General features: G+C 36.6%; 1 protein-coding gene across 1 annotated transcript; it reads left to right on the top strand.

Moving 5' to 3' along the window:
• Window positions 1-500: 500 nt before the first annotated feature.
• Window positions 501-19,234, top strand: ankrd24 (ankyrin repeat domain 24). The gene is given in 22 exon segments (XM_052122372.1): window positions 501-563; window positions 4,985-5,115; window positions 5,208-5,296; window positions 5,456-5,520; window positions 5,809-5,866; window positions 5,971-6,041; window positions 6,229-6,335; window positions 7,119-7,297; window positions 7,765-7,787; window positions 7,986-8,066; window positions 8,227-8,355; window positions 8,913-9,032; window positions 9,222-9,375; window positions 9,820-9,983; window positions 10,821-11,003; window positions 11,354-12,050; window positions 12,124-12,461; window positions 15,819-16,052; window positions 16,395-16,571; window positions 17,066-17,221; window positions 18,629-18,694; window positions 18,801-19,234. Coding segments are annotated over 22 exon segments (3,360 nt in total). The 3' UTR covers window positions 18,876-19,234.
• The last annotated feature ends 29 nt before the right edge of the window (window positions 19,235-19,263 follow it).

Here is a 19,263-nt window from a genome sequence, read left to right as displayed (position 1 = left end):
TTTGGGTCCAGGGACTGACTAGCCAAGTCGTGACTTACAGGGAACAGAGAGAATAAATGTAAAAGTAAAATAAATGGAAGTGAAACTGAGAGAAGAGAGACATAACTGGGATGAGTGTAAGAAAGCAGGACGCCGGGACAGGGAGGTTTGTGTGTGTATATGTGCCTGGCAGTGACTGCAGTGTGTGGCGTATTTCTCTGCAGACAGCAAAAAAGGACCGAATAGCAAGACCTGCAATAGAAAACTGCTTTAACACAATTTCTGCATTCAGATTTATATTCACAGTGATTTACAGTTGTCTTATCTGAATTTATTGGCATTTAAGCCTTCAGTGAAGTAACATTGTCCTGCCTTATTGTTATGGGCAGAGTCATAACCTTGATTTATGATAGCTTTTGTGTGATAGCTTTGGTAGACGAGTGGTCTAATACAGGTAGGAAGAAGCTTTTGAACTTCTATGTGAAAGTATTTAGTGGAAGAACAGTATTCATTTGATCTTTATGGATCCTCATGTCATCTTAAGTCCAATGAAACACTTCTGCATGTGTTACAGCAGGATTACGGTACGTACAGTACAGCCCCTCTTAGGGGGCATACATAATGCAAAAAATAATCTTCTTAATTAGTATATTGTATTGTATTCCAGTATATGGTGCATTGAGCCTGCCACAGGACAAAAATAAATAAGGTATATCAAACTTTATATCTCAAGATATAGGTTAATATAAGGTTAATATCTTGCAATTTCAACTTTATTTCTTGTAATTGCGAGTTTATATCTTAAGAGATATAAACTCCCTATTCCAAGATAAAAAGCTCTAAATTGCAGGAAATAAGGTTGCAATTGTGAGAAATTGTCACAATTACAAGATATAAAGTCGCAATTCAGAGATATACTGTAAAGTCGCAATTGGGAGAAATAAAATTGCAATTGCAAGATAGAAAGTCACAATTCTGAGATATAGTTGCAATTTCGAGATATACATTTGCAATTGTGAGAAATAAAGTTGCAGTTTCAAGATCTAAAGTCACAATTGTGCGATATAAATGCACGATTCCGAGATATAATAAGGATGTATTTGCAACACATAAAGTTGCACTTGCAAGATATAAAGTCACAATTCTGAGAAATAGTCGCAATTGCACATTATAAAGCAGCATTTATAGTCTCAATTCCGAGAAATAGTCACAATTTTGATAAATAAAGTTGCAATTGGAAGATATAAAGTTGCAATTCTGAGATATAAAGTTGCACTTGATGAATTGTAAGATAGAAATGAGAAATTCTGAAATATAAAGTCACAATTGTGAAGTTGCAAATGCACAAAGTCGCATCTGCTAGATATAAAGTCAAAATTGTTAGTTATAAAATCTCAACTGTGATCTCACAGATAAACATGCAATTCCGAGATATAGTCACAATTGCCAGTTGTAAAATTGTGAGATATAGATGCTAAATTCCAAGATATAAAGTCAGAAACTGCAAGATATAAAGTTGTGTTTGCAAGATATAAAGTAGTAATTGCGAGTTATAAAGTAGTAATTGCAAGTTATAAAGTTTCAGTTGCGAGTTATAAAGTCATAATTGCGAGATATAACGTTGCAGTTGCAAGATACTGTATAAAGTAACAATTGCGAGTTATAAAGTAACAATTGCAAGTTATAAAGTAACAAAATTGCAAGTTATAAAGTAACAATTGCAAGTTATAAAGTAGTAATCGCAAGTTATAAAGTAACAATTGCAAGTTATAAAGTAACAATTGCGAGTTATAAAGTAACAAAATTGCAAGTTATAAAGTAACAATTGCAAGTTATAAAGTAACAAAATTGCAAGTTATAAAGTAACAATTGCAAGTTATAATGTAGTAATCGCAAGTTATAAAGTAACAATTGCAAGTTATAAAGTAACAATTGCGAGTTATAAAGTAACAATTGCAAGTTATAAAGTAACAAAATTGCAAGTTATAAAGTAACAATTGCAAGTTATAAAGTAGTAATCGCAAGTTATAAAGTAACAATTGCAAGTTATAAAGTAACAATTATGAAGTTATAAAGTAACAAAATTGCAAGTTATAAAGTAACAATTGCAAGTTATAAAGTAACAAAATTGCAAGTTATAAAGTAACAATTGCAAGTTATAAAGTAGTAATCGCAAGTTATAAAGTAACAATTGCAAGTTATAAAGTAACAATTGCGAGTTATTAAGTAACAATTGCAAGTTATAAAGTAACAAAATTGCAAGTTATAAAGTAACAATTGCAAGTTATAAAGTAGTAATCGCAAGTTATAAAGTAACAATTGCAAGTTATAAAGTAACAATTGCGAAGTTATAAAGTAACAAAATTGCAAGTTATAAAGTAACAATTGCAAGTTATAAAGTAACAAAATTGCAAGTTATAAAGTAACAATTGCAAGTTATAAATTAGTAATCGCAAGTTATAAAGTAACAATTGCAAGTTATAAAGTAACAATTGCGAGTTATTAAGTAACAATTGCAAGTTATAAAGTAGTAATTGCAAGTTATAAAGTAACAATTTCAAGTTATAAAGTAACAATTGCGAAGTTATAAAGTAACAATTGCAAGTTATAAAGTAACAAATTGCAAGTTATAAAGTAACAATTGCAAGTTATAAAGTAACAAAATTGCAAGTTATAAAGTAACAATTGCAAGTTATAATGTAGTAATCGCAAGTTATAAAGTAACAATTTCAAGTTATAAAGTAACAATTGCGAAGTTATAAAGTAACAATTGCAAGTTATAAAGTAACAAAATTGCAAGTTATAAAGTAACAATTGCAAGTTATAAAGTAGTAATCGCAAGTTATAAAGTAACAATTGCAAGTTATAAAGTAACAATTGCGAGTTATAAAGTAACAAAATTGCAAGTTATAAAGTAACAATTGCAAGTTATAAAGTAGTAATCGCAAGTTATAAAGTAACAATTGCAAGTTATAAAGTAACAATTGCGAGTTATAAAGTAACAAAATTGCAAGTTATAAAGTAACAATTGCAAGTTATAAAGTAACAAAATTGCAAGTTATAAAGTAACAATTGCAAGTTATAAAGTAGTAATCGCAAGTTATAAAGTAACAATTGCAAGTTATAAAGTAACAATTGCGAGTTATTTAGTAACAATTGCAAGTTATAAAGTAACAAAATTGCAAGTTATAAAGTAACAATTGCAAGTTATAAAGTAGTAATCGCAAGTTATAAAGTAACAATTGCAAGTTATAAAGTAACAATTGCGAGTTATAAAGTAACAAAATTGCAAGTTATAAAGTAACAATTGCAAGTTATAAAGTAACAAAATTGCAAGTTATAAAGTAACAATTGCAAGTTATAAATTAGTAATCGCAAGTTATAAAGTAACAATTGCAAGTTATAAAGTAACAATTGCGAGTTATTAAGTAACAATTGCAAGTTATAAAGTAGTAATTGCAAGTTATAAAGTAACAATTTCAAGTTATAAAGTAACAATTGCGAGTTATTAAGTAACAATTGCGAGTTATAAAGTAACAATTGCAAGTTATAAAGTAACAAAATTGCAAGTTATAAAGTAACAATTGCAAGTTATAAAGTAACAAAATTGCAAGTTATAAAGTAACAATTGCAAGTTATAATGTAGTAATCGCAAGTTATAAAGTAACAATTTCAAGTTATAAAGTAACAATTGCGAGTTATAAAGTAACAATTGCAAGTTATAAAGTAACAAAATTGCAAGTTATAAAGTAACAATTGCAAGTTATAAAGTAGTAATCGCAAGTTATAAAGTAACAATTGCAAGTTATAAAGTAACAATTGCGAGTTATAAAGTAACAAAATTGCAAGTTATAAAGTAACAATTGCAAGTTATAAAGTAACAAAATTGCAAGTTATAAAGTAACAATTGCAAGTTATAAAGTAGTAATCGCAAGTTATAAAGTAACAATTGCAAGTTATAAAGTAACAATTGCGAGTTATTAAGTAACAATTGCAAGTTATAAAGTAGTAATTGCAAGTTATAAAGTAACAATTTCAAGTTATAAAGTAACAATTGCGAGTTATTAAGTAACAATTGCAAGTTATAAAGTAGTAATTGCGAGTTATAAAGTAACAATTGCAAGTTATAAAGTAGTAATTGCAAGTTATAAAGTAACAATTGCAAGTTATAAAGTAGTAATTGCGAGTTATTAAGTAACAATTGCAAGTTATAAAGTAGTAATTGCGAGTTATTAAGTAACAATTGCGAGTTATAAAGTAGTAATTGCAAGGTATAAAGTAACAATTGCAAGTTATAAAGTAGTAATTGCAAGTTATAAAGTAACAATTGCAAGTTATAAAGTAGTAATTGCAAGTTATAAAGTAACAATTGCAAGTTATAAAGTAGTAATTGCAAGTTATAAAGTAACAATTGCAAGTTATAAAGTAGTAATTGCAAGTTATAAAGTAACAATTGCAAGTTATAAAGTAACAATTGCAAGTTATAAAGTAACAATTGCAAGTTATAAAGTAGTAATCGCAAGTTATAAAGTAACAATTGCAAGTTATAAAGTAACAATTGCAAGTTATAAAGTAGTAATTGCAAGTCATAAATTATTAATTGCAAGTTATAAAGTAACAATTGCAAGTTAGAATGTAGTAATTGCGAGTTATAAATTATTCATTGCAGGTTATAAAGTAATAATTGCATGAATTAACATTGCAGTTGCAAGATACTGTATAAAATAACAATTGCGTGTTATAAAGTCGCAGTTGTGAGATATAAACTTGCAATTCTGAAAACTTATGTCAGAATGAAAAATTTTTTTTTTTTTATTCCAAATCAGGTTCTTGCAATCTTTTTAGTTTTATTTTAGTTTAATAATTTTCATTGTCCAACATTTAGTTCTCTTGACCTGCTTTCTTTTGCAAATTGTGGATGGAATCATCTTTTATAAGGTGGGTAGACGCTATAAGATGTTATAACATGAGCCTAATTCATCTGTTTGTTTCTGTGTATTTTTAGGGTCAGGACTGGAGTAAGACAGATGACAGACTGCTGCAGGCGGTGGAACAGAATGATCCAGAAAAGGTAGCATCACTGCTAGTGAAGAAAGGTCTGTGCCCATCCAAACTGGACGCGGAGGGAAAATCAGCGTAAGTTACTGTAAACTTTGGTCCCAACATGGATGTTATAGGAATAGTATATGATAAAGTAATACACAAAGCATGTAACATTGCATGCGCAGGTTTCATCTTTGTGCGTCTCGAGGTCGGTTGGACTGTCTCGAGGTCATTCTGTCCCATGGGGTGGACATCAATATTACAGATGGCACAGGTAAGCTTAAGTAAGCTCAGTAGTTTACTTAAAGCAGTTCCTAAAATATATAGAAATCCTATATGCCAATGCCGAAGGTTATAATCAATCTGTGCAAGTCAAATCTGCAATTTTCCTCACATGTGAAAGGGTTGATGATCCAGTCTTTACTCTCTATAGGGCTTAATGCTCTGCATCATGCTGCCAAGAATGGACAGTCAGACTGCCTGAAGAGACTTCTTCAGGTAACATTCATACATCTCAATCATAAAGTCTCATTAAAGTACTTTAATGTGTTTTAGGACATTTTGAAAGCATAAAATAAATTTAGCGGTTTAAAACAGGAGAGGATTATGTTATGTGTTATCTGTTTCAATGATCTATGCACATGCAGTCATAAATACTTCTCTATTCCTCCTTCCTTCAATGTTTACATTTATTCTGCATGGAGAAGTTTTTCATTACTCATTTCTTTTAGAAATAAATAGAATTAACGTATTATGTAATGTACATTTTTACTTTTCACCATTTAGGAGCGGATGCCTGTTGATTCCACAGACAGTTTTGGGAGGACTTCCCTACACCATGCTGGTAACATGTTCTACAAGCCACTAGCCATAGATTCTAACTAATAAACATTAAATGGTACAGTTTATGTGTACACAATAGGAGATTTTGTATTTTTCTTCGAGCAGCTGTAAGTGGCTGCTTGTCTTGCACTGAAACTCTGTGGGACTTTAAGGCCAACCTTGATGCTCAAGATGGAGTAAGTTCAATTTATCAGGGTAGAAATCTGTTTTTGTTCATATGAATTAATGAGCATGGCCACATTTGTGGTTCTTTGCATTTTAAAATCATATATCTGCCTTAGATTGCGGTATTAAGAATAATCTATCAGGCACTGAATAGAGGAAGTTTAGTTCTTAAGGTTCTGACTTCCTGTTTTCTCTTAGGAAGGATCAACTCCTTTGATCTTAGGGGCCCAGATGAGCAGAGTGGACCTGTGTGCTTTCCTTTTAGAACGAGGAGCCAATCCTAATATACAGGACATCCAGGGCAGGTTAGATATGCTCTCAAAGGGATTGTTCACTTGCATAATTCTTTTCACCCCCATTTTATTACAAAACTGTAAGATTTTCTTTCTGCAATAGGGTTGGGAACGAACAACTGGTTGCATTTTTTTTTTTAAATACTGGAACCGATTGATGTTCATGACTTTCGTTTCAATTAACTGTTCTTGAATGTGCGTTCTTCCGCCGATGCAGACAGAACATTGTATTAAAAAACTCTTGACAGTGTTTCCTGCACTACCATATGCGCTAACCTATAGCACGAAGCATACAGCGCGACCAGTGTAGCATGATTCCTGAACAAATAAGTTGGTTATTTTGAATATACACTCAGAAACTTACAGTGTGACCAGTGTCCCAAACAAATGACTCTTTTCAATCGGTTCTTTTGATTCTCCTACTCGTTTCCTAAATTAATTGATATGCTGTATGTGAATAAGATTTGAGGGAGTAATGATTAAAAGTTTGCTATTATTCACACAAAGCTATTGAATGGCTTCTGAAGACTTGTAATATACTGTCTAGTGCAAAAGTCACACTGTAGTATAGTTTTATACTTTTTTGGGGTGCTTTTATGTTATTTCCAGAGCTTGACAGTGTCTGTACTCGTTCACTTTGGAAAAGACCAGGAAATGACTACAGAATTATCTTTTTTGAGTGAACTATCCCTTTAATAGGTGATGTGCAAAATGTTTGCACATGTATCCGTGAATTATTAAGGTTGCATTCTCCTATATTTATTCTGTCTGATACTATCATGTGTTGTGAGGTAGATCAGCTCTAATGTTGGCCTGCGAAAGTGACAGCATGGAGACGGTAGAGGTGTTACTGAAAGGTGGAGCCAACCCACATCTAACTGACGCCTTGGGACATAACTCCGCCCACTACAGCATTACCGCTGGCAACCACAATATAACCCAGCTTCTGCAAAACGGAGGCGGTGGGGCCACAGGTAATCATACAAACACTCCCATATACTCATATAGCAGCCAGTCCTCACCTTTAATTCCTTTGAGAGAGGGGCCATCTGGTGTCTTCTGAAGTTTGGCCCCCACATCCATCTGGGTACGCTCGTGATCTGAGAAAAGTGACTAAAAGCAGATGTTACATTGGGTTGACGGATGAAAACACAGAGATGTTTGCCAACTCGAGTTACAAAGCTACTTCAGACTGATTGGAAGCATATGTTGGACCCCTGTGGCCGGCCCCCCTGACAGAGTGATAAATGTGCTGGCTGTCCACTTTCATGTTGCCTTTTTTTTCTACTATAGTGTGCTTGTGGCAGAACGGGAAGATTATATATATTTATGTGTTTGAACTTGGCTTGCAGAGTGCTTTCCGGACTGAAGTGTGTAAGTTTTTGTGTTGAGTTTCACCGCATTGCTGTCTATTTCTTGTTTTTGTCCCGTGCATTCCCAGCTGCTGAGGGTCCGAGTGAAGAGGTAATTGTAACTAATGGAATTTTAAAAGAATCATCAAGTCCCAACACTTTATTATATCCATACAAGTAACCAACTCGAAATCGTACCAGTATGATTTTGGCAATGTCTGGCTGACATCAAAGATATCCAGACTAACAATGTGGCTGCGTGCTTTGCTCTCTAACCACAACACTAACCTGCTATCTCCTCCTACAACAGCAGACTCCTCCCCCTGCCTCTGCTAGCGGAACCACACCTCGCAAGAGGAGAGCACCGCCTCCTCCTAAATCTCCTGCTCAGGTACAGCATGGCAATCATGGGTCACATAAAACACTGCTAGAGTATAATGACAGCTTTTGTAACAGATGAATTGTGTGTTATAACTGCATATGGAAGTATTTGTGTTTAAATATGCATGGCTTTTGGAAGAGTAATTGGCTGTTGCTTATCATTTCTGTAGGGAATGCCCCCTTCCACAGACAGCTTAAGCACACCACCTCCTCCTTCCCCTACCCAATCACCTGAGCCACACATCCCAGACCCGCCCTCTCCCGCCCCCCGGACTCAGCTTCTCCCATCTGAGAACTATGTGAGTGACAGAACCTGAATGGCTAATGGCAATTTTTCACATTGTACTGTTTAAAGGTGCACTAAGCCATGGCGGCATCTTGCGGGGGGTGGCACGAGGCAGCGGTGTGGCACCCCCCCCAACAACTTTGTGGGCATTCTCATTTAGAATCACCACCACCCCCCACCCTCCCCCCCACCTCCCGGTCAACAACTTTGGGGCGTTCTCATTTAGAATCACATACCCCACCAAGGTCAACAACTTTGGGGTCGTGTTAAAGCGGGTTTCGGACAGGGTGCCAAACAAGCTAGAACCGCCACTGAGTCTAGTCATATCAGTCTCATGAGTGCCGCATGCTGAGATCACATGACCAGCTGAATATTACTCCCTTTATCCTGATACTCCCTTGTAATTGGATGCTTTCACTGGCTGTCTGTGCATAGTGCATTTTTACCATGACATCGGTAACTGAGAATTTCTGCGATGCTGCATCTACGCCACTAGATTTCAGTGCAATATACATTTCTTTGTGACTGTTTCTATATTAAGTAACCTTGAGTATTATGAATGTGTGTTAGGTGGAGGACGAGGAGGTGTTTGAAGAGATCCGTAAGCTTAGGCTGGAGAGAGGTCGTCTGCTGCAGAAAATCAAGATTCTGGAGCAGCAGCAGAATAGCGCTACTACTGACCTGGAGGAGGTACTGCACTCCGTTTAGTTAAACTGTAAATCATTTACTTAGCTTATTGGAGTTTATTTTACTAAGATTACTTATTGTCTAGCATTCAGCTGGATGTGATTTGTAGATTTTTGATGGTGTAAAATTCACCGATGCTATACCCCAACACAAAACCTTATTATGGTAAGACAGCATTACTTGATTTTCCAGCTTAACTCTCTGAGAAAGCGACTGACTGAAACCGAGGCAGAGCGTGACCAACTTCTGGCAGAGCTGAAGGAGCTGAAAGCAGAACGGATGAGCGGGGTGATGACCTTCGACTCCGAAGACGCAGAGGACTCTGATGACATGATGGACTTCCCAGGTGAACTGCACTCTTCCTGTCTCTTTAAGATAAATGAACATCAGTCAAGTTGTGTGGATCAGATGGAAAGACTCTTGAATATACACTCAGTAATTTTTGTTAATGTTTTTCTCAAGTGGTCAGGGTTTTGATAGTTTACATTCAAAATTAGCCTCTGCTATGTTTCTTTCTCCATTGATGGCCATTCAAAAGTAGACATTTCATACTGAAACAGGAAGTTTGGATGAGACATATCAAAACAGCCAACTGGCTTGAAGTCATATCCATGAACTATGATTTGCTACTTGTGACTGTTACAGTTGCACAGAAATCTGTAAATATAAAAAGGAGATATCTGCTAGAAGTGAATTTTGTCAATGTTTATGAGTAGCCTACTTAAACTAGAATACTGATGATTTGATTTCATATGGTCTTTGATATATATACTTGTGTATGTAATTTCAGGAGCAGAAAAGTTGCTGTCTAGGCAGTCACGAGGCCTAAATGGCAATCCGTCGGCTGATGGGGAGGAGGGTGACTCTCAGGGGAATCCCGCTTCACTGGAACAGCTTCGTAGGAAAGTAGAGGAACTGACTTCACAGAATGCCGACCTGGTTCTTAAAGTGCAGGTGCAGCCTCACACACCAAAACACACATACACACACATGCAAGGGCACACAGACAGGCCACAGAATGCCAACAAAGCACTAAATCACATTCCCACAGAAAGCTGCCCTGATTTTCTATGTTTAGATGTGTGATTTCAGCAGCCCCTTAAATTTGTTGAGATGGGCGAGATACAGTAAATGCAGACACACATAAGCACTAACCGCATACCCTGGACTTTTTCTTAAAGAGCCACGGCTGCTTTTGAAGTTTGAATAAGTGAAAACACACACAAAAATTGCTGGTTCAGCCTGATATTCTTCTATAAAAATCATGCATATTTACAGACAATATGTTTTAGATGTCATTAATTAAACTATTTGTCACACTTTATATTAGAGTGGTTGCATTTAGCTTTTATTACATGCCATTCCTATTTATTATGGGATATTTCTTCATCTAATGACTCAGGACTCTTCTTTATGGTTCTTTATGAACATTACAATAGCACATATCATATCAGTGTGATACTGTATCTTTGTAAAAACAGCATGGCATCTATGCAGAGCTCTAGTATGACAAAAGCATTCCCCTTACAAAAGTGTTTGCCAACCTTCTGGCAAATGCACTTAGAGGCAAAATTTCAAATTTGTCACACATTAAATGTAAGTTTGTTGTATTTTGTCATATTTTCCTAAAGTCCACGGCTAAACAAACAGGTCAAATAACTCTCGAGATGTAGGATGATGACTGAGGTAGTAACAAATGGTAACTAAATGCACTGTGTTTAAAAGAAGTAAAAAAGTAAGCTAACTTATTGTAATATTCTACAAATATCCCTCTTGTATTTTGGTCTACAGATGCTGGAGATGTTTGAGAAGGACGACACAGATATGCAGAGTTCGGGTCCAGACTTTGTTCCCACAGCCCAGTATGAATCTTTGAGAAGAGAGTTAGAGGAGTTGCAAGAGAAATACTCCAGATCCCAGGCTGCAACTGAGGACTCAAGCATTGCAGAGGATCCTGGGTAATGTAGTAAAAATGCCCTTTTGGAGTTCAGACTGATATTTTGTCAATTTATTTCTTTATATGAATCAGATTATTTTAGATTCAACAAACTGATTCAATGATAGCACAAACATGTCACCAATACATCAATATAATGCTTTTTTCCCCCCATTGTGATACTTTAAAATATCAATGTTTACCCCCCAACAATATGTACAAGTGCATACTGGGTTAAAATATGGCTTATTTTGGCCTGGTGTTGTATATCATACACTAATATCCATCACTCATGAACATGTGAATCCTGTTGCGTCATTGAAACAAGTTTTCCCTAATCAGATTTGAGGAGAAGCCAAAGGAGGAGAAAGAGAAGGTGCCAGGTGAGGAGCTTAAAAAACAGAATGAACTAGAGGAACAGCTGGCTCAAGCCCAGGCTGAGCTAGAGGAACTCAGAGAACAGATGCAACTTGGAGTCTTCTCAGTAGAGGACGCAGGAGCGAAGCCTGACATGGGCTCTGAGGCCACAGAGGAAAGGGCAAACTCAGAGCCTCAACAGCTGAGAGTTAGGGTGCAGGAGTTGGAGGCGGAGCTAGCCATCAAACAAACAAAATGGGAGGGGCTTAATGAAAACGACAATGACATAATACGACAGCTGAAGCAGAGGGTGGAAGATCTTGAGGCAGCTCTACAGGACAAGGAGAAAGGGCAAGACGGAGACAAAAACAAGACAGTTGTGAGCCTTAAAAAGCAGGTAAAAAAATTAGAAGAAGCCCTGAAGCAAAGCAAGGTGGCAGGTCATGGGGACAGTGAGGGAGTGCCTTTGAAGGAGTTGCGGGCACGGGTGGAGGAACTTGAGAAGGACTTGAAAGAGAGTGTCCCTCAAGGTCAGTTCGAGGCGGTCCAGGTCAGTCTTGGTCTTCAGCTTAACCAGCTTGCTCGAGAACGGGCCGAAGTGGCCACGCGACTCAACCAGGCCTTGCTGGAGCTGGAGAGGCTCCGTGCCCCCTCACACATTGAAGGAGACGAAGACGAGGAGGACGACGAGGACCCGTCCGAGAGCTCTGAGGTTTCCATTGCATCTGGTGAGTGGAGTGGCTGTCTATTCGAGACAATACACTGTATTTACACACAGATATTGTCTCACTATTATATCAGATCACTCTCTCCGCCTGTCATCAGGTGAACGGACTTTTGCGGTGATAAAGGAGGAGCTAGAGGTGGCAAGGCAAGAGGCAGCACAAGCTCTGGACAGCCTGTGTGCAGAGCGAGAGAGCCGGGCTCAGGATGCCCTACACTTGAGAGATACAGTACCACTGTTAAAACACCAGGAGGCACTGTCTGCTGTAGCCCAACAGCTAGCTCAAACTGAGAAAGAGCTGCAAGCAGAGAGGGCCCTGAGAGAACATGCACATACTGAGCTGGCCAGACTAGAATCTGAACTGAAGGGGGTGCAAAAGGACTCGATAAGCAAAGAAGATCACGAGAGAGTCAAGGTGAGTAAATGAAAGCCAGAATACACATTTGTGAGTTATGTTATTTTATAAAAGTTTTTTTATAATTAAAAAATACATTCTCAAATACATTTTTAAACATATAGACACAAAGAGCTCATTATATAATAATTTTCCAGTAAAAGAAAGATAATATAATGAAATGCTGCAATTAGTAGACAAATCTAAAGCTCAACTCAACTCAACTCAATTTTATTCATAAAGACCACACTGGGTACCAAAGTGCTGTACATGGAGTAATAAAAAATAAATAAAATCACATTAATACAGCTTAAGAATGCAAAAAAACATTTAAAACCTATAAAACAAGAATAAGATAAAATCTACCTAGTACAAATTATAATGCAATTAATTAAAAGCTAGGGAAAATAAATAAGTTTTTAAGGCACCCTGGAAAGAGAATAGAGACGGAGATGATTTTATGACCAATGGAAGCTCATTCCAAAGTCTAGGGGCTGCCACCGCAAAAGCTGTATCACCTTTAGTTTTTAGGCGAGATCGAGGAACTGACAGACACAGCTGATCACTAGAGCGGAGAGACCTTGAAGGTTGATTCAAACTTATTAAGGCAGAGATGTACTCAGGTGCAAGACCATGAAGAGCCTTAAACACATACATCAACACTTTGTACTTGATTCTGTATGTAGAACCAATGTAGTGAAATCAAAACTGGGGTGATATGGTCTCTTTTCCTGGTTCCAGTTAAAAGCCTAGCAGCTGAATTTTGGACCAGCTGCAGGCGAGAGAGAGAGGCCTGACTCACACCCAGATACAAAGCATTACAATAGTCCAATCGAGAGGACACAAAGGCATGCACAACCTTCTCCAAATCATCAAAAGAAAGGATGGGCTTCAACCTTGCCATAGTTCTAAGATGGAAAAAACTATTTTTAACCACAGCATTTATTTGTCGATCAAACCTGAGCTCAGAGTCGAATATAACACCCAGGTTTTTTACATAGGGAAGTTTTTTCCCTGGAAGCAGTGACAAATTTCTTTCTAAATTTAAGTCACATCCCCTTTGACCAAAAACAATAAACTCTGACTTATCCTCATTTAACTGAAGAAAGTTGTTTGCCAGCCAACACTTCACATCGGCCATGCATTTATGCAGAGACTCAAAAGAGTGGTGATTCCCATGTTTAATAGGAAAGTAAATTTGAGAGTCATCAGCATACAGATGATAGTGTATGCCATGCCTCTCAAAGATCTTTCCTAATGGAAGCATGTAGAGGGAGAATAAAACGGGTCCCAAAATGGAGCCCTGAGGAACCCCACATGTTAAAGGAACAACTGATGAATAACAGTTCTCTAAACAGACTGAAATTGTTCTACCCTTGAGATATGAGGAGACCCAATCCAAGGCTAACCCCTGAATACCAACCTGGTCTCTTAGGCGATTGATAAGTATGTCATGATCAACCGTATCGAAAGCGGCACTAAGATAGTCCTGTTGGTCTTCCAGCAGCAGAAGACCAACAGGACTACCAGAATCCACACCTAATAAAATATCATTTAAAACTCTCAACAGAGCTGACTCTGTGCTATGACCAGCTCTGAAGCCTGACTGAAATTGATCGAGCAAATTATTGATGGCTAAAAAATCATTTAATTGTGCAAGCACCGTCTTCTCTAATATTTTTGACATAAAGGACAATTAATCACTCATAAAGCTGTCCCACAGGGTGATTCTCATGAAACATTTCAAGAAAAAGTCCTGGTCATATTTAATCCCAAATCAATGCAGAAAAAGGCAATATTTTGCAAAAAGAAAATTAAGGCTACAATTAGGATTATTTACAGTGGAACAGTTAAGATCATTTTAACCCCCAAATCTCATTACAGTAATGAGTCTGAACATTTTATGGTTACTATTCCTATTGTTTTCCATGATGATTTTCATTAACGTAAAACATTTTTTTCCTGTATTACACTAAACAATGATGTTGTATATTGATTTAGAAAAAATTATAAATTACAATAAAAAGAAAATCATAATGACCATCATTTTCGCATTGTGGTAATGGGAATTGAGGGTAAAATGTGCGTAACTGTCATGAAAATAATGTTACAATGCAATCAATGGCATCTAAAACAAAGTCAGTTTCAAGGCAAGTCAGTCCACCTGGCAGCATTCTTGATATGGTTCTGCCTTTACAAAAAAATCTAAATTAGCTGCAAATTCCGCAAATTTGCCATTTGTTATTTTCACATGCAAATGATCATGTGATTCGCCGCAAATGTTTACCAGAGGTTTGCTGCTCTTCCCTGGTAATGGTGAACCTCCGGCAAACCTTTAGCAACAATGGACAATTTGCCACAAGTTTGCTGCAAATCTCATTAGCATGTGAAAATTATCTGTGGCGAGTTTGCGTCAAATTTAAACATTTTAAAAAATTTTGTAAGGGCAGGTATTCTATACAAGCAGCATATAAAACAGCCCCTGTCTACTTGAATGGTGAAAGTCTGAAATCTCTGAAAATATTGGTCAAGATTATGATCAAACAAAAAAAATTTAATCAGCAGAACAATCTGCAATTAACAGTTTCGTAAATTGTGCACCTTTTGCTCAGATGCAGTTTTTAGGCTGGTCCAGCTAATGCCCATGCATGTTCTTGAGTTGGCTGAAATAAAACAGTTCTCTTTTTTGTGTTTCTAGTTAGCATGCTAACTGATTAGCCTGATAAGATAATATTCCATCATAGATTCCCTGTGGTTCGATGATCCTAAAGCAATCATATTCAGCACAAGCACTTCACATAATTCACGTACTTCACAACATTTCACATGAAATTTTAAGCTAGCATATTCAGTGGGGATTGGGCATTCCAAATTGGGGAGAAAAGGAGATCAAATAAATAAATAATAAAAAGCTAGCATATTCAGTGAAGTACTTCCTCCTCTTGTACGTACTTCACGTATTTCATGTGCATATCATATGATATAACAAAGCCAAATGGCCAAATGTTCTCTTTTTGTTTTCAGTTAGCATGTCAAGTTAACCGATTAGCCTAGAGCTAACATTATCTCACCGCATCCTCTGCAGTTCAGTTACCCTGCTAAGTTAAAAAATATAGTGCATGTACTTCATGTAATTATATAAAAACATTTGTGCTGGTACATGGATGTGGTAATACAAAATTTAAGTGATCAGCAACAACAGAAATTAGTAACAGACACTTCTTTTCAAGTATTACAAACAACTACCCAAGAGAACAGGATTTCATGGGGGGACTCAGTTGTTCATGACATACTACATAGATAACTATAGTATGTTTTTATGCTGCTATTCTGAACACTCCAAAGTCTCTTAACTACACAATTTCTCCCCTCTTTCAGGCAGAACTGGAGCGCACTCTAGAGGAGAGTCGGCAGAATGTAACAGCAGCACAGGACTCTCTGAGCGAGAAAGAGACAGAGCTGAAAGAGTTGCGATCTCAGAAGGCTTCAGAACAGGGATTGGTGTCCAAAGAAGACCACGAGGCCCAGAGACTCTCTCTACAAGCTGAGATTAACACGCTGACGGCACAGCTAGCTGATCTAGCGCGCAAACACGAGAAGACCTGCACTGAGGTCCGCCATTTGTGTGTATATGTTTGTGCGTGTGTACTTAGCTTTACTTTGGGGACACATTTTTGGAAAACCAATTAATAAAATATAAATAATGTTTTAGACAGGGGCACCAAAAATAACAAAAAGTAGCATAAAAGTAGTCCACTTGTGAGCTATATTTTAAGTCTTCAAAATCATGCTAGGTTTTACATCAATATGAGGGAAAATAAATTATATAAATTTCATTTTTGTGGAAATGAATCCGTTAATGTTTCGACAACTGTTTCCACTTCACCCTTTTGCAAATATCTTCAACAAAAATGGACTTCAGCTTTTTTTCTTTTTTTTTTTCTCTTTATACAGGTATTCCAGGTGCAGCGTGACGCTCTGTTTAATAAGAGCGAACGTCAGGTGGCTGAAGCTCAGTTGGAGACAGTAAAAAAGCAGCTGGCTGATCTGCAGGCCGAATCCACCCACATCCAACAGCTGCACCAGGACATCCAGCACTCACAAGGACTCATCAAAGAGAAAGACCGCAAGGTGAGAAGGAAAGAAAGTCTGGGCCAGAACCTCTAAACGCGACTTAAATATGAAAAACTTAGCCTAGCAGATTTTGTACTATTTGTATTTTTATAGGGTTAGTTCACCAAAAAATTAAAATTCTCTCATCATTTACTCTTCCAATTACTGCGGCGCATACCGCTGCTGACCGGAAGTGATAGTTTATAGTTAAAAAGAACTTAAATATAGATTTTTTTCTAACCAAAAGCAATCGTGTTGCTTTAGAGGACATTAATTTAACCGCTGGAGTGGTATGGATGACATTTATGTTGACTGTCTGTGATTTTTGGTGCTTCAAAAGTCTGATCACCATCCACATTCATTTTAAGGACCTACTGAGCTAAGATATTTTTCTATTTTTCTTCAAATGTGTTCTGCTGAAGAAAGAAAGTCATGCACACATGGGATACCATGAGGGTGAGTAAATGATGAGAGAATTGTCACTTTTTTAATGAACTTTTTCTATCTGTCAGATTACAGAGTTGTCTAAGGAGGTGTTTCGTCTGAAGGAGGCTCTGGGAGCTCTGACCCCCCCACTGAGTCGTACCGCATCCCCACCATCCTCAGGAAAACCTGGACAGCAGCTGGCACTACAGAACCGTGTGACTGCACTAACACAGCAACTCCAGGTGAGCACAATACTGAAATCTACAGGACAGTCATTGGAAAATAGGCCAAATATGGACACATACTAACACTTATACTGCCCAGTTTGCTGACTTAAATCAATTTATGCAATTGTTATAATTACAATTGATGTATTCAAAGAAAATATTAAATCTTCATGCAAAAGTGGCATTTGCTGGATTCATTTTAATGAAATGTGTCAAGTTCTGTTGTCAGCATCCATGGCCTGCTGTTGACTTACAGTCCGGCAATGATAAATTCGACTCAACTAGTAAGAATCATGATTACAGTATTGTACTTGCAATGGAAGTCTATGGGGCAAGGCATTCCAGAGGGTTTAAAAGCAGAAATGTGAAGCTTTTATTTTTGTGGAAATTCCATAGTGAAATGTTTAAAAGTAAAATGGCCAACCCCCCCATCCATTAATTGGCTGTATCACTCTACTGTCTCCTCTCCACCAATAGCTGGTGGGTGTACTGGTGCATTATGGATGCCGTCACATCATCCAGGTGGATTCTGCACACTGGTGATGGTTGAGGAGAGTCCCCTGTTCATTGTGTAAAGAGCTTTGAGTGTAGTGTTAGAAAAGCGCTATATAAATGTAACGTTCATTCTTTCCAAAATATTCTGCTCATAAGTGATATTTACCTTGATTTTTCTTTGTTTTCTTCAGACATCACTTGTCATTTTTCATTTCAAGCATGTTCTTCACCAATTCTTTTGTCGACTTGATACACTAACTTTTAAGAAATAAATACAATTCGGGGCAAAACATTTTGGTGTGTTAAATATGATGCCAAATCTGTGGGACAGTCGAAATTTTTTGAAAAGTTAATAGAATATTAAGAATAAAAGTAATATCTCACCACAATTAATATTGAAATGTTTTATGTTCATTTCACTCTTTGTTTAGATTGTAACAGTTATAAACATGTCATAATATGTATTTTTATAATGGATTTTCATAGTTTAATATTGAAAGTGTAGGTATGGGACAAAAAAATAAAAAATACTGTGCATAAAAGGCATTTGATAAGTACCAAAAATAAATGATGAAGGCCTGGTAAAAAGTTTTCTTAGTCATTATTAATATGACCTTCATATAACAACGGATCTTGTATATCATATTTTGAATCGTATATTTTAGAAACTGTATTTTATTGTTACCCCAGTGCATTACCTTGCCCCATATATTTCATTGTCAGTGCATGACGTGATTGTAGTTTGTTTTTAGAAAATGATGGCCATAGATGTACCGCATTAAAAATGGAGCATTCCTTTAACTTAAAAACTCACAATTTATTAAAACAAAAACACACAAATGCCCCTCTTTATATGATACACATATATTTAATGAATAACACATTGCAAATGTTCATTCTGAAATAGTTTACTCCTTTACCTCTCAGGACTGGGAGCGCAAACATAAAGCTGTTGTGTCTTTATATCGTTCTCATTTGTTAGCTGCTGTACAGGTGAGACTCTTAATTTTACACATTTACAGGAGCATCTAAAGTGTTGTGTTCTAATTATATTTATGATTTGCACCATATATTTATCGCACTATTCTTGTCTCAATAGGGTCGAATGGATGAAGAAGTGCAGGCTCTGCTGTTTCAAATTCTCCGTATGACACAGAAAGGTGATACTCCGTAAAAAGAAAAAAAAAGAGATAAATTAAACAAAACTTCAAGCGAGGTGACACACCGACGGCACTCTTGAACTGAAAAATATCAGCACTGTGTACAGCCATGATGGGGCGTAGACGACTGTTAAAATGTCAGAAATACAACTGTGAAAGAGAACTGCTATGCTGGCAGATATAGCTTTGAAAAATGACAGAGATGCATATACAGTACTTCCTGTATCCGCAATGATTGATATTGATCTAGAGGGTGAACACCAATCATTTTGTAGCAAGTTTCAATAAACACTGAAAAACTCTGGCTTTCTTTTGCAACTCTGCTTAGAAGTCATCATCCACTGTGATTATGATGTTGTCATTGCAGGCTTTGACATCTATTTCACAGTATGTCAAATGTTA

The sequence above is a fragment of the Xyrauchen texanus genome, chromosome 48 (assembly GCF_025860055.1).
Source record: "Xyrauchen texanus isolate HMW12.3.18 chromosome 48, RBS_HiC_50CHRs, whole genome shotgun sequence".
Taxonomy (NCBI): domain Eukaryota; kingdom Metazoa; phylum Chordata; class Actinopteri; order Cypriniformes; family Catostomidae; genus Xyrauchen; species Xyrauchen texanus.
Note: the sequence above shows the minus strand (reverse complement) of the source record. Positions and strands in the feature narration are given on the sequence as shown.